The 17,152-nt window shown below is 39.6% G+C and overlaps 1 protein-coding gene across 1 annotated transcript in view; it reads left to right on the forward strand.

Annotated features, from left to right (window-relative positions):
* The first annotated feature begins 960 nt into the window (after positions 1 to 960).
* Positions 961 to 17,152, forward strand: part of ngfrb (nerve growth factor receptor b) — a 69,283-nt gene continuing 53,091 nt past the window's right edge. The window contains exon 1 of the mRNA XM_010864812.3: positions 961 to 1,424. Coding sequence (XP_010863114.1) covers positions 1,389 to 1,424 — 36 coding nt within the window. The 5' untranslated portion in view covers positions 961 to 1,388. The remainder of the gene's footprint in view (positions 1,425 to 17,152) is intronic.

Below are 17,152 nucleotides of genomic sequence, written 5' to 3' on the forward strand. Positions count from 1 at the left end.
AATTTGAAATTGTGATGACTGTCTCTGGTGTTTTATTGACACCTTGCATATAGCAACCATTTTGCATATTCTCTTACCTGTGGGGAAGGATGGCAAGACAGAAGACTGTCTGACCTAAAAACATCCAAACCTGTATACATTTTGCAAGAAGACAAGTTGAATCTCTGAAGTCAATTTGGGAACGTTTCGTCCAATGAGAAACTTTTGGCCTTAATTCTAGAAGATATGTTTGTGCAAAGCCAACATGGCTCATCACCTAAAGTACAAAGTTGCTTCCTTCAAGCATGGTCAGCCTCATGCTATTGGACAGCCTTCATCAGCAAAGACAAGGGTCAGGATGGTGGGGACAATGAAGGGCCCCAAACATAAAGTTTTTTGGCACTATTTCCATATGAAATGTATATGGATAAAACACCCTGAAATTCAAGCTGACAGTCATGCACTTCCATCATTTTACTTCAAATCAATAAAATGTATCATTGGCCAAATACCTTTTCTAAAAAGTATGCCAAACAACCTCATATTTGGTTTAGTTTTGTTAGCCAAGTCGCAAATTCGAAACAAATGCCAGACCATAACAAGGCGATCATACTAAAAGCAGAAAAATAATGTTGAAACTGGTAAACCGACACTTCTGTATAACACAGATGCTACTGGGAATACCCTTTTATGTCAATTTTCCTATGATAAAGTTGTCTCTGCAGTCTGCACTGGACGGCCAACTGTTAATTTGTTAAGCAGTTGCATTGAATTATTCGGTAAACAGATCCCTTTTTGTCTGTATTTCATTCTGCTTATGGTCGGTAATGTAATCATAAAATGTATCAAATTAAAGTCCAAATGGTCTGACTGTCCGCAAAGATGCAGAGAGACCGTGGAAGGGAAAGGGGAGTAAAAAGTATAATATTTGTTTTGTAAAAGAAAAAAACAGAACATGAATGTTGGGAGTGGTGGGCGGTTGATCGTCTTCCGAGTCCACGAAAGAGACTCAGCTGTCATTTGAGTCGGAGCAGTGAAGCGAGAAAAGACTATCAGTGCATCTCTCATTCCGCGCTAGGCTGCTTTTCGCAAGTGCGCTCCATATTGTCCGTAACATAGGCTATATGAATAAATCTCTGCAGGTTGTTTCCCGAAGAGTTTAATGCAAGCTCAGACTGATTTCTGTTAGAGATGTTTAAGAGATTCTGTTGGAAAAATAAAAAATAATACGTCAGACAATCCGCATGAAGATTACAGAGAAGCCTACTTTATACGCGTGGGATAAGCAGAAGGGATCAAAAGCACCTATGCTTATTATTTGTCGCTATATTAACTTCGAAATAAGTTATGTTTTAAAGTTCTAGTGGTTTGTAATCAGAAAAAAAAAACGACTAAATCTGGAGTTGAGAATGGATACTCTGTTGATAACAATTCTACTCGGCGCGGTGAGTGTGAATACTTAAATATTTATTTGGTGTTTTGAATGTGTATTTTTGTTTTTAGATTAACTTGCTTGTGAATGGCTTCGAAGTTTTTTTCCGACCTTTTATGTGCAACAGTATTGTCACTTGCGCGTATATAGCCGGCTGTTTCGCCAAGTCGAGTCATTGGTTTTACTCTCTTATTTCGTTTAGAAATGTTACAATGTTTCTGTTCATTCTAAACTTTCTTCATTTTTTTTACGTTAGGAAAAACGTATCCACGTTCTGCCAAAGCTACAACTAAACAGTCTAATATTAGGCTGTTGGGGACAACACTCCTCTCCGTGCCTTTTGCGGGCACAACGCTCCAGTCCGTTCCAAAGCTTGCGTGAAGTAACCTGTATCAAATTATCTAAATGTTCTATATAACAGGTAGCAGCTCCGTCTATCCGCAGTTGAATATCTATATACAGGTTAATGCTGCATATATATTCATCCTTTGCATTTACGCACAAACTATAGCTGCACGCATGGATCCGCAATGAGCTACACCCTTCTCGATTACATTAGAGACATCAAGCCAATGTCAATAACAACGTCGCAGTGGGTCATAGAGTTCAAACAAATGCTACCAAGATTATCCCATCCTTGCCCAATTCTTTCCACAGACCAGATCTATTTCGTAAATAATTTGACCAAACCATCAATTTGAACAGGTGTCCCATCGTTAATTACCGTGTGCCTGGTATGCCTTCCTGTGCTCGTGCGGCTGTGTATCATCCTCTGCTATCTCAGCGCGTGATATTAATATTGAGCTCATATCCACTCCTCTTTACCCCTCTCTCCAAATCTTTCTCTTTTATGACTCAACATATCGGTTGGAAATTGCACGAACACTATCATCATGAATGGCATATTTTACATAAAAGTAAACTGAAAAGTATGTATTAGATAAAATCTTTAGCTCTCATGTAAATTGCAGATAAGGTGCAGCCCATACATAACCCGCACCAACATGTCCAAACCGCTCTGAAAACAAAGAAAGGATTTATCTGACTGTTAACGTTTCTTGGCTTTCTTCATTTTATGAAGACTATTGAGTACCGTAGCTAACCTTAAGAACGTAGTAGTACATTTTCAGAACTCTTATTGCAAAACCAAACATCAAGGAAACATATTTAAATTCCTGACTAATTCTCTACTCTTACTGAATTGCAGAAATGTCATTCTGTTTGATATGTTATATTGAAACACTAATACTGAAAAAAAAATGTGTCTGTTTTATTTTATGTTAGATAATATTTGTGCGGAAAAAAAACTGAAATATGTTGAAATACAGGCATAGATTACGAAAATGGTACAAAATAAATAAGCGTTTTGATATCTTAGTAAGGACCCCTGGATCAATCATCAGGAAGTGGAGGCTGTATCACATCATCTAGGCACTGCAAAGAACTGGAAAGAAAGTCCCAGAAAAGCCAACAATCTGTTTGGAGGAGCTACACAGTGACTGGGAATGTAGTTAAGGTGCCAGTTTTAAAGCACTGCATAAAAATGGCTTGTATTGGAGAATGGCATGAAATGAGCTGTTATGTAAAAAGTACCAATTGAAAGAAATACATTGACCTTGCTCTAATGTGGAAAATGGTTTAGTGATCAGATGTGCCATAGACAGAACTCAAAGTGATATGTGTGGCGTAATCCTAACACGGCCCATGCGTCAAGACAGACCATCCATACAGATATGTACAGTGCTGGCAGCATGCTGTGGGGATGCTTTTCATTTGCTTGTCAAAACAGAATACTGGGAAACCTACAGTCCACTAAAAAAAATAAGCCTGGGAGGAAATTCAGAATGCAACAGGTCAATTATCCGAAGTACTAGGCCAAAGCAACCATGGAGTGTCTTGAGAACAAAAAGTTATTGTCCTACAGTGGTTCAGTCAAAATCCAAATATCAATCCATTTGAGAATCTGTAGCATTTATTTTATTTTGTTACATACAGTGGGGAGAACAAGTATTTGATACACTGCCGAGGTCTGTAATTTTTTATCATAGGTACACTTCAACTGTGAGAGACGGAATCTAAAACAAAAATCCAGAAAATCACATTGTATGATTTTTAAATCATTAATTTCAATTTTATTTCATGACATAAGTATTTGATCACCTACCAACCACTAAGAATTCCAGCTCTCACAGACCTGTTAGTTTCTCTTTAATAAGCCCTCCTGTTCTCCACTCATTACCTGTATTAACTGCACCTGTTTGAACTCGTTACCTGTGTAAATGACACCTGTCCACACACTCAATCAAACAGACTCCAACCTCTCCACAATGGCCAAGACCAGAGAGCTGTGTAAGGACATCAGGGATAAAATTGTAGACCTGCACAAGGCTGGGATGGGCTACAGGACAATAGGCAAGCAGCTTGGTGAGAAGGCAACAACTGTTGGTGCAATTATTAGACAATGGAAGAAGTTCAAGATGAGGGGCAATCTCCCTTGGTCTGGGGCTCCATGCAATATCTCATCTCGTGGGGCATCAATGATCATGAGGAAGGTGAGGGATCAGCCCAGAACTACACGGCAGGACCTGGTCAATGACCTGAAGAGAGCTGGGACCACAGTCTCAAAGAAAACCATTAGTAACAGCATGATACTAATGGATTAAAATCCTGCAGCGCACGCAAGGTCCCCCTGCTCAAGCCAGCGCATATCCAGGCCCATCTGAAGTTTGCCAATGACCATCTGGATGATCCAGAGAAGGAATGGGAGAAGGCCATGTGGTCTGATGAGACAAAAATAGAGCTTTTTGATCTAAACTCCACTCGCCGTGTTTGGAGGAAGAAGAAGGATGAGTACAACCCCAAGAACACCATCCCAACCGTGAAGCATGGAGGTGGAAACATCATTCTTTGGGGATGCTTTTCTGCAAAGGGGACAGGACGACTGTACCATATTGAGGGGAGGATGAATGGGGCCATGTATCACGAGATCTTGGCCAACCTCCTTGCCTCAGTAAGTGAATTGAAGAAGGGTCGTGGCTGTGTCTTCCAGCATGACAATGACCCGGAACACACAGCCATGGCAACTAAGGAGTGGCTCCGTAAGAAGCATCTCAAGGTCCTGGAGTGGCCTAGCCAGTCTCCAGACCTGACCCCAATAGAAAATCTTTGGAAGGAGCTGAAAGTCCGTATTGCCCAGCGACAGACCCGAAACCTGAATGATCTGGAGAAGGTCTGTATGGAGGGGTGGGCCAAAATCCCTCCTGCAGTGTGTGCAAACCTGGTCAAGAACTACAGGAAACGTATGATCTCTGTAATGGCAAACAAAGGTTTCTGTACCAAATATTAAGTTCTGCTTTTCTGATGTATCAAATACTAATGTCATGCAATAAAATGCAAATTAATTACTTAAAAATCATACAGTGTGATCTTCTGGATTTTATTTTTAGATTCCATCACTCACAGTTGAAGAGTACCTATGATAAAAATTCCAGGTATTCTACATGCTTTATAAGTGGGAAAACCTGCAAAATCAGCAGTGTATCAAATACTTGTTCTCCCCACTGTATATTTTCCAGTATGAAACCAAAGTCACCTTAATAATTGGTTTAGTGTCAGCGTCAAACAGAACCAAATGTCAGTGTACCATTTGTTATTCAGTTCAGAAAGAGAACTGGTCAGGTTTCTGAATACTTTTGCAAGACACTTTGAAAAGTATTCAGACACCTTCACTTTTTCCACATTTTCTGAGTTAGTCTTAGTTTATAATTGATATTTTTAAACAAAATACAAAATAATGCATTATCAAAAAATATGTTATTAGAAATTGTTTGCAAAATCAAGATTACATTTCTCATTAACTTTATTCAATGGTTTGTGGAAACAAATTAGAAAGTGATTACAGCATCAAGTCTTGATTAGGTACACCTGCTTTGCGCACCTGGATTTGGGAAGTTTCTCCTGTTCTCCTATTCAAGGATGATCAGAGGACTTAGAATGTATTCAAGCATAATTCGAAGGGGCATAAGAAATGGCCCTTGAAGTTTTTCACATTTTATCATGCTGTCATGAATGCATGGACAAGGGAGTGGATCAAAGCACAGAGTGCTATGTTTTAATAAAAACCCAAATCCAGAATCCAAAATCCAGAAAAACAGGGAAAGCAAAAGGTTGGTACACAGGCAGGTCAGATCAGGTAGAGGTCCAGGTACAGAAGGACTGAAGTAAAATCAAGGTAAACATACAAAACGGACAGGCATTGATCTGGTACACTGGTTAACACTGGAATCGACAAGAAAAGAAAGGCTCAGTAGAGTGGCAAAAAACCCAATACCTCACAAAGAAGCTCCAAATACAGTGAGAGAAACAAATATTTTATCCCCTGCTGTTATAAATTGATTTGCATTTTAATGAATGAAATAAGTATTTGACCCCTCTGTTTTCTTGGTGACTATGGTCCCAGCTGCCTTGAAATCATTGACAAGATCCTCACGTGTAATTCTGGGCTGATTCCTCATCGTTCTCATGATCATTGCACCTCCACGAGGTGAGATCTTGTATGGGGCCCCAGACCCAGGGAGATTGACAGTTATTTTGTGTTTCTTCCATTTGCGAATAATCACACCAACTGTTGTCACCTTCTCACCAAGCTGCTTGGCGATGTTCTTGTAGCCCATTCCAGCCTTGTGTCTACAATCTTGTTCCTGACATCCGTGGACAGCTCTTTGGTCTTGGCCATGGTGGAGAGTTTGGAATCTGATTGATTGATTGTGGACAGGTGTCTTTTTATACAGGTAACAAGCTGAAATTAGGAGCACTCCCTTTACGAATGTGCTCCTAATCTCAGCTCGTTACCTGTATAAAAGACACCTGGGTGCCAGAAATCCTTCTGATTGATAGGCGATCAATTATGAGCGTGTCATGGTTGTTGGTGCCAGACGGGCCGGTCTGAGTATTTCACAATCTGCTCAGTTACTGGGATTTTCACGCACAACCATTTCTAGGGTTTACAAAGAATGGTGTGAAAAGGGAAAAACATCCAGTATGCGGCAGTCCTGTGGGCAAAAATGCCTTGTTGATGCTAGAGGTCAGAGGAGAATGGACTGACTGATTCAAGCTGATAGAAGAGCAACTTTGACTGAAATAACCACTTGTTACAACCGAGGTATTCAGCAAAGCATTTGTGAAGCCACAACACGCACAACCTTGAGGCGGATGGGCTACAACAGCAGAATACCCCACTGGGTACCACTCATCTCCACTACAAATAGGAGGCTACAATTTGCATGAGTTCACCAAAATTGGACAGTTGAAGACTGGAAGAATGTTGCCTGGTCTGATGAGTCTCGATTTCTGTTGAGACATTCAGATGGCAGAGTCAGAATTTGGTGTAAACAGAATGAGAACATGGATCCATCATGCCTTGTTACCACTGTGCAGGCTGGTGGTGGTGGTGTAATGGTGTGGGGAATGTTTTCTTAGCACACTTTAGGCACCTTAGTGCCAATTGGGCATCGTTTAAATGCCACGGCCTACCTGAGCATTGTTTCTGACCATGTTCATCCCTTTATGACCACCATGTACCCATCCTCTGATGGCTACCTCCAGCAGGACAATGCATCATGTCACAAAGCTCGAATCATTTCAAATTGGTTTCTTGAACATGACAATGAGTTCACTGTACTGAAATGGCCCCCACAGTCACCAGATCTCAACCCAATAGAGCGTCTTTGGGATGTGGTGGAACGGGAGCTTTGTGCCCTGGATGTGCATCCCACAAATCTCCATCAACTGCAAGATGCTATCCTATCAATATGGGCCAACATTTGTAAAGAATGCTTTCAGCACCTTGTTGAATCAATGCCACGTAGAATTAAGGCCGTTCTGAAGGCGAAAGGGGGTCAAACACAGTATTAGAATGGTGTTCCTAATAATAAGTGAGTGTATAGAGGAACTGATAGAGAGCAGGTGAACAGAGACACAGGTGAAACTCATTAGGACTAATACAGGGAAGAAGGCTACATTTAAAACAATACTGAAACAACGTTACAAAATAAAAATCAAAACCACATAGGCAAACCCAGCCCTCACACATGTTACTCATGACATGATTAAATCAGGGGTTTTGCAACTGATCTACACAACAAGTTAAAAAGTCAAACTGAAAAATAAAATCAGGAAATTGTTATAAATCAATTTTGAATCTAAAACAGAAAGTCATTAATTACATTTGTATTCATCCCCTTTCTTCGTCTTTTAATAAAGAAGAAGAAACATTAAAGTAAACCTCCAATAAAGTTATTTATAGCACAAGCGAGATAGGCACTGTCACGGTCAAAGGCAGGTAGGACACAATGCGCAGAGTGAGTAACGGGAAACATCCTTTTATTACTTCTTCTCATAAAGACAAATAACAAAATCAGAGGCATACTGCGAGGTACAAGACAACTGACACAAACAATGATCTACAAAACATGGAGAAACAACAGAACTTAAATAGGGTCCCCAATTAGAGGCAATGGAGTGCAGCTGCCTCTAATTGGGGAAAACCAAAACTCAAACATATAGATGCCTAGAGGCATCCCCACACTCAGGCCCTGGCTGTGGCCCCCTAGTGAGTAGAGATGCCTAACAACACCCCAGCAAGGACCTGACAAGCACTAGTCAGGGAGGCCAACAAAAGGCCTACAGCTACTCTAAAGGAATTACAGACTTCCACAGCTGAGCTGGCATATTGCAACAATAGGCTGGGTGCTTCACAAAGCATGTGTGAGACTCTGAGACAAATTCAATTGTCTGATGACACCAAAATAAAGCTTTTCAGGAATGATTTGCTAAACACTGTTTGGCACATGCCTACCACCGCAATTCATCTTCAGAACCCCATTCCTACCCTGAAGCATGGTGGTGGCAGCATCATGCTATGGGCATGCTTCTCTGTGTCAGGGCCTGGACAGCTAGTGTAGATAGAGGGCAAAAGAAAATGCAGCAGATTACGGAGAACTCCTGGAAAGAAAAAACTGTGAGAGACCTGGGAATTCCTGCCAGAAAATGACCCCAAAGCCCCACTGGAGTGGCTTAAAACAAGAAGTCTAAATGAGAGTATGTGGAAAAAGTTTAACAATTAGCAAAGAAGAGTGGGCAAACAATGAAGAAACAAGTGTCCATATTTCTAAAGCAGGTAGAAACGTATCCAATTAGACTCTTGGCTGCAAATGCTGCCAAAGGATACCTCCACCAAATTTTTACTAAAGGGAGTAAATATTTATGCAATTAATTATTTTCTGTGTGGCATTTGTAATTCATTTAATTTGTAGATTTTCCACATTGACATTATAGATTTTTTTTCAATCAGTGGCAAATCCATATAATTTCAGTGTGGAAAACTCCACCGAGGGTAAAGATCTTTAAGAGCCACTGAGCCATTGACATATTTCCATACATTTCCCAAATTGTGTTTTCATTCTTTCATTATGGGGTAGTGTGCACAGACGTCAACTAATTGTAGTGTGGCAGCTTCACTAAATAGTACCCGCAAAACACCAGTCTCAACATCAACAGTGAAGAGGCTACTCTGGGATGCTGGCCTTCTAAGCAGAGTCATATCTTAGATATATAAAGAAAAGATTAGGATGGGCAAAAGAACACAGACAGTATACCAAGGAAGAACTCTGCCTCTTTAAACAGCACAACAATTTTCAGCAGTGCTAACATAATCGCAAACAGGTTTTCTAGAGATCAATTAGCCTTCTAAAATGATTAAATTATTAAAACTCACAGCGTGCCATTTGAACACAGGAGTGATGGTTGTTCATAATGGGCCTCTGTACGCCTATGTCGATATTCCATTGAAAATCATCGGTTTCCAGCTACTGAATTAGCTACCAGCTAATTTAAAACATTAACAATGTCTACACTGCATTTCGGATGAATTAGATGTTATTTTAATGGACAAAGAATTTGACAAATACAAGGAAATTTCTAAGTGACCCTAAACCTTTAAATGGTAGTGTAGGTAGAAAGATCGGACCATATTACATTTCTTCATTTCTCTATTTCCTTACACAATGTCTTTGTGTGTTGGCCCGGAATATAAGTGATTTCCGAATGGTCATTTTGTTCTTATTTCAGGCTTTGTGAAGCTTACGATGTACAGTTTTTGAGACTTGGTCACATAGGTGCTGATTCAATTTTGTAGCAATTTTTTAGTCTGTATATTTGGGGTATTGAGAAACTATCCTGTTAAGGATCTATCCCTGTTTGTCAGCTTCAATCTGTGAACACTGTTCCTGTGAATAATTTAGCAGTTTTTGTGAACGAAACACCTGCAGGTTTTCAGCGACTATTTATTCTCTTTGGAACTCCATTAGTTGCCTCATGTTGCTTTGAAAATGCAAATATTATAAAGGCTAATTGTTAGACGTCTTTTATAGCTGACACAAGTGTGCTGCTAATTGGCAATTAACCTAATGTGACATCTGCTGCTGCATTTGTAATTGGTTGTTCAATAGCTTAGTGGTTGGAGACACAGACTGCCATGTAGGTTCGATCCTCACCACGGACAAAACAAATTATGTCTTAAGATTTGTTCACGCAGCCAACTTTGCTGGCTACATGCTTCAGTAGCTATGTTATAGTAAGCCTAAAATAAAACTGTTTATGGATATATTGCGATGGACAAGCTGCACCGACAACCAGAACATATTGGCTGAATCGCATAGTTGCATACTATATAGTATGCGAGAAGATTAGTATGTTGAAACAAGTAGGCCAAAAGTTCCCAAATGTTCTACTATTTCTGGTGGATTTTCGAAGTACGCATCTGTGCATGCTTTTTGGGTTAATATACAACACAACCCCTTGCATAGTAAAAAAGGAGGGATGTCCATGATTGTCTTGTTTTTTAACACAACGAAAAAGTCAGTTATCATCACCTATATTGATAGTTATTGAATCAATGTCATTCACGAATGAAAGAAAAACTAACATTGTTGTGCAATGAAATGAAATAACTTTGGCAGTGTAAAGTTCATCTTCAGTCACTAATAAGCTGTTAAAACGGACAATGGCAAAAGCTATACAGCTCATAGATGCTATTTGTTGTGGAAGTAAACTTAATAAGAAACGTTAGTCAGTTCAACACAATGCTTAATTTTGTCTAGCTAAATATTCGAACTTGGCGTGATGTTAACCCATGACAAAATGATCTAATGTCGAGACGCAATTTTATGATGATGTAGTATGTCCCAACCTGCCCCAATATTGGCATACTAGCTTACTATATACAAAACAGTACATACTTCACCATCATCCGCAAAAGGAGATGCTTGTAGTACGTAGTATGCAATTTGAGATTCAGCTATTCCTTTTGATTTACATAGTAGTTCACGTAGCGTAGTGGTTGGCTACTCAACTGTCTTTGTTTTCTAGGGAAATTAAACAGCCATGGAGTGATTGGTGTCATTGTTTTCATTACAGGTACTGTATAGCTTGACTAAAACTTTGCTGGCTAGAAGCTTCAGTAGTTACATTATAGTACGCCTAAAGTAAAACTGTTTAAGGTTATATTGTGATGGATGAACTGCACCAACAACAAACACATTCCTCTTGATTATAGTTTACATAGTGTAGTTCACATAGTGTAGTGGAACCAGCCATGGAGTGATTGGAGTGATTGATTTAATTACTGTATAGCTATTAGCTAGTCATCTACAGTAATTTCTTTTTAATTTAACACGTTGAATGTAATCTAGTGACCCTGTTATACCTGCTGTTGGTTTGAATGTTAGCTAATGTAGATAATTAGTTTCAAGATCTGTGGAGTTTTGACTATTTGGTTTAACAATGCAGAAGTAAACAGATACCACATCTCTACACATGTTTCACATGCAACAACACCCACTGTTTAAATAGCGTAATGGTTAAAGACACAGTCTGCAACATAAGAAACCGTAGATCGAATCCAGCCAGGGGTATCAACATTCATCCCTACTAATGGTGGGCCGGCAGACCTAGGCTTGCCTGGTTCTTGTTTCATCTAGTGTTTCTGTCCACCCCATGTAAATTAAGTCTATTACACAACAAAAGCACTGTGTGTGTGTATGGTTGGTTATTTGTGTATGGTTAACAGGCTTTGCTGGGCATCAGCGTGCATGCTTGTGTTTGCTTGCATGCATCTGTGCGTCTGTTAAAGAGAGATAGAAAACAACCATGTGTCCACACTTCCCCTTATGATCAACCTATGCTCTTCAGTCATGCCCCAGGGATAAAATACTTGATATGAATCAAAACTATTTAATATAGACCAATAGGAGTACATCACATGTGAAACAATAACTTGCTTGTGTCAAGGACCAGGTAAAGAAGTCGTCATGAACCATAATAATGTTATCAAAATGATTGTATTATCTCTGACCGCAATAGCTCTATCCTCTATCTTTTCAATCAATGTAATACCTGACAATACGCATATTTGCATCATAACAATGTCTTAAATGGAATAACATGCAAAATTCTATAGTTATCAAATTATGTTTTTTTCTTCAAGAAACTTAACCTAGTCTAACTATCATTTGGTCTACTTCAAAAGTCCTCCCATAATTTCTGTACTGTACATTCTTGAAATCTGTAGAACATAAACTTGAGATGGGCTTAAATGGGACTAGCTTAGACTTGGACAATGTAGTAGAGTAGAAACCAGGGCAAAAGGGAAAGCAATGATGGGAAGAAGGTGTGTCAGACAACCTTTTTGCAAAAGGGGGAAGTTAGGGGGTATGTTAATTGATGTGGACGCAGCACCACCTGACAGCTGACATAGAGACCCTGAAGGGACATTTGCTGTCTGCGTGGAGCAGCTCTTGTCAGTTACATTCCACATCTGAGTATGCTGGATTTATGTTGACTGCACTCCACACCCACCCCAGCATAATGTAGTGTCCAGGCCAGTTTAGCATTTCTAGCTTAACATGGTTAAAGAGAGTCCATCATAAAACACTATTTTGGAAGTTTTTTCAGTCTGCCGACATAATTGTGATTGAATGTGTTCCTGATATAATTAGGCACCATTACAGTATTCTAAATCACATGGCTGGGAAATCTCAGCCAATGATGTCGTTGATTGATTGAGCCTGTTGTCTGATCTAAATGAATGCAGTCATGTTTTGTGGCAATTTCTGTGTCCTTTATGCTTCGCAGATTGCTCGATCACACTAGGGGGGGTTAAAAATGTTGTCCTAATTTCAACAGAGCAGTGTTCTTTTTAGCCGAACAATTTGAGGAAGTTGAAAATTTTCTCTGCCTTCACGGAAGCCTTAATCCCATCCGTGAAGGCAGAGCCACCAGCAAATATGTGTCGAGCTAGCATTCACCCCAGTACTTTCCAAAGTGGTGTTGCGCCGGTCATTTCCACTGACCTTTTAACAAAGTCAGTGGAAATGTTATTAGTAAAAAAACAAGGTATATGTCAAACTGCTATTGTTACATTTAGTAGGCTGCATTTGAAGCAACTACATGTTAACTAGAGAGCTAGCTTATATTACATTATTAGTTATTATTTACTTATTACATTTGTTTGCCACAGGAAAAAGACAAGTACAAATGAAACGACCTCCTGCTGCTACCCAAAGCCAAGGGACAATAATTAAATTCCTTAAAAGGATAGCTTGCTGGTCAATTTCTTAAATTAAGACTGATGACGTGGTGTTGTTACGTAGACATTTGTAAAACTTTTCAAAAGCTAGCTAGCTAAAAGTTCCAGTAATCTACATGGAAAATATAAATAGTTTTGTCCATAACAAATAGCTAATGAATTCTAGCGCCAACAAAACTTTCTTTCGCAGACAGCAATCGTGGTGTAATTGCATGGTGACACCTAACGATAGAAACTGGTATAGAGTAAGAGTGCAAGACATTATGACATGATTCAATAGAATTTTGATGTATGGAATGGGAATATGATTTTATAAACAACTTTTTTTAAATTGTTACATGCCTTGTCCATCTGGATAAGTGTCTACTAAGTTACTCAAATATATGTGAATATTTTCAATTATCTTTTATCAACAAAGCATACAAGTAACTCACAGAAGTTTACCTCACAAGTCCAGGAAAAGTTCAGACTGGTCCCCAAGATAAGCCCCTGATGTATCCCGTATTTTGCCCCACAACTTTTGGACCTGTGGTGCAAACTCTGCTCGAAGGTAAGCTTTTCAAAAGAGGTGGGACTAGTTTTTAGAGATTCTCAGGAGCTTGCTACACAGTCTTTTTGAAATGATGAAACAATGCCTGCTTCTGATGATTCATCATCACAAAAAAAGCTAGAGGAAGCCATTAATTCAGTTTTTTATGATTTGCTTACAACTATATTAGGGCACAGTTAATCAAATTAATTAATCAGTTAATTAAATTCGATATCCGTTAATCAGTTAAAACGGAGGTTTGCGATAAAAGTTAACATTCATTTGTATTATTATATATTTTTTGCTCTGAACACTTAAAAACATCCATTGGATTTTTTCCTGTGGATTCCTGACTTCCTGACTAAGTCAAACATTACATTCGTCCTTTTCCGTCAAGGCGAGGCAAAGTGAAGTGACATTGAAGTTACTCCATTTTTGGAAGGATGAAGCCCCACCTAGAGTGATTTGCAGTAATCCAGACATGAGATGACAAGTGCCTTGACAAGTACCAGTGCTGGTTCCTTAGTTAGTTAAAGGAAAGGTTTGTTGTTTTTTATCCTGGAGCATTTTTTTCAGATTATCTATCCTAATCCTGGACTGTGGAGATATAATTTTTTTAAATTAATACAGTTTTGAGAGTTTACATTATTTTAAAGGAAGCCTTTCCTGGATACAATGAAAGTAAATGGGGCAACGGATATAGTGTGCAAATGGGAAGGCCACAGTGTATTGATATAGGTACCCATATATTCTCCTGACAAAATTGAAAGTTTAACATGTTCTGGTGACTGCAGTTAGACAGGGGTAATCATCATTTGCTCTAAAGACTAGGGGCTTAGAAACATCACAGCAAATAAATCCAATGAATGTATTGCATTTGAATTTAGTTATTTTTGCCCCGATAAGAACATTTTTCACGTTAAGAACAACTGTATATTAAATGAGCATCGATGGTACTTAAGTAGTTAAAGAAACCATAGTACACACTAGACTGTGCGCTGATATGTCTGAAAAGCCGTGAGTCTGCCTTGTTTTTATGTACTCCTGTTACCCTGGTCACCCTTAACCTGGGTGGAGATTTTGTTAAATGGAGTACATAGTGCCGCCCTAAGCAGAACATGTTATACTTTCATCAATATCTGTGACCATGGCAGCGGTGCAACCTGGGAATAACTGTTTGTTATTCTGCAAAAATGTACACATTGAGCCTAGCTTATGCAATTCTTAAACTTCTCTCCACATGTTGCAATGGGAAAGCAGGGCATGGAAAGGCTAATATCGATAATAAAATGCCCTGATAAAGCCCCGCCTCCACGCAAATAGAGGCTCAAAACTTGGTTTTGAGAAAAGATGATTCGAGCGAAGGTGGGAAGAAATTGTAATTACAAGAGGAGAACATGAGGAAAAAACGTGAAGAAATGTTAAGATGAGATGTGAAAATATATTTAATGAGTAAAGCATACACTTTTACTACGTTTAAATCTATTTTCTTCATACGATTGAAATATTTTTGTTAACCTCTATTTTTCTTTTCTTTTCTTACAAACAATAAATTTGAGCTCAATTTGGCTCCATAGGATTTGGACATATACAGGTGCTGGTCATATAATTAGAATATCATCAAAAAGTTGATTTATTTCACTAATTCCTTTCAAAAAGTGAAACTTGTATATTATATTCATTCATTACACACAGACTGATATACACTCACCTAAAGGATTATTAGGAACACCTGTTCAATTTCTCATTAATTCAATTATCTAATCAATCACATGGCAGTTGCTTCAATGCATTTAGGGGTGTGGTCCTGGTCAAGACAATCTCCTGAACTCCAAACTGAATGTCAGAATGGGAAAGAAAAGTGATTTAAGCAATTTTGAGCGTGGCATGGTTGTTGGTGCCAGAAGGGCTGGTCTGAGTCTTTCACAATCTGCTCAGTTACTTGGATTTTCACGCACAACCATTTCTAGGGTTTACAAAGAATGGTGTGAAAAGGGAAAAACATCCAGTATGTCCTGTGGGCAAAAATGCCTTGTTGATGCTAGAGGTCCGAGGAGAATGGGCCGACTGATTCAAGCTGATAGAAGAGCAACTTTGACTGAAATAACCACTCGTTACCACCGAGGTATGCAGCAAAGCATTTGTGAAGCCACAACACGCACAACCTTGAGGCGGATGGGCTACAACAGCAGAAGACCCCACTGGGTACCACTCATCTCCACTACAAATAGGAAAAAGAGGCTACAATTTGCACGAGCTCACCAAAATTGGACAGTTGAAGACTGGAAGAATGTTGCCTGGTCTGATGAGTCTCGATTTCTGTTGAGACATTCAGATGGTAGAGTCAGAATTTGGCGTAAACAGAATGAGAACATGGATCCATCATGCCTTGTTACCACTGTGCCGGCTGGTGGTGGTGGTGTAATGGTGTGGGGGATGTTTTCTTAGCACACTTTAGGCCCCTTAGTGCCAATAGGGGCATCGTTTTACGGCCTACCTGAGCATTGTTTCTGACCATGTCCATCTTTTTATGACCACCATGTACCCATAATCTGATGGCTACTTCCAGCAGGACAATGCATCAAGTCACAAAGCTCGAATCATTTCAAATTGGTTTCTTGAACATGACAATGAGTTCACTGTACTGAAATGGCCCCCACAGTCACCAGATCTCAACCCAATAGAGCATCTTTGGGATGTGGTGGAACGGGAGCTTTGTGCCCTGGATGTGCATCCCATCAACTGCAAGATGCTATCCTATCAATATGGGCCAACATTTCTAAAGAATGCTTTCAGCACCTTGTTGAATCAATGCCACGTAGAATTAAGGCAGTTCTGAGGGCGAAAGGGGGTCAAACACAGTATTAGTACAGTGTTCCTAATAATCCTTTAGGTGAGTGTATTTCAATTGTTTATTTCTTTTATAAACACAAGGCTACACAATCATGGGGAAGACTGCTGACTTGACAGCTGTCCAAAAGACGACCATTGACACCTTGCACAAGGAGGAGAAGACACAAAAGGTCATTGCTAAAGAGGCTGGCTGTTCACAGAGCTCTGTGTCCAAGCACATTAATAGAGAGGTGAAGGGAAGGAAAAGATGTGGTAGAAAAAAGTGTACTAGCAATAGGGATAACCGCACCCTGGAGAGGATTGTGAAACAAAACCCATTCAAAAATGTGAGGGAGATTCACAAAGAGTGGACTGCAGCTGGAGTCACGGCTTAAAGTACCACCACGCACAGATGTATGCAATACATGGGTTTCAGCTGTCGCATTCCTTGTGTCAAGCCACTCCTGAACAAGACACAGCGTCAGAAGCTTCTCGCTAAAGACAAAAAGGACTGGACTGCTGCTGAGTGGTCCAAAGTTATGTTCTCTGATGAAAGTAAATTTTGCATTTCCTTTGGAAATCAAGGTCCCAGAATCTGGAGGAAGAGAGGAGAGGCACAGAATCCACATTGCTTGAAGTCCAGTGTAAAGTGTCCACAGTAAGTGATGGTTTGGGGTGCCATGTCATCTGCTGGTGTTGGTCCACTGTGTTTTCTGAGGTCCAAGGTCAACGCAGC

The sequence above is a fragment of the Esox lucius genome, chromosome 5, assembly GCF_011004845.1.
Source record: "Esox lucius isolate fEsoLuc1 chromosome 5, fEsoLuc1.pri, whole genome shotgun sequence".
In the NCBI taxonomy this organism is placed as follows: Eukaryota; Metazoa; Chordata; class Actinopteri; order Esociformes; family Esocidae; genus Esox; species Esox lucius.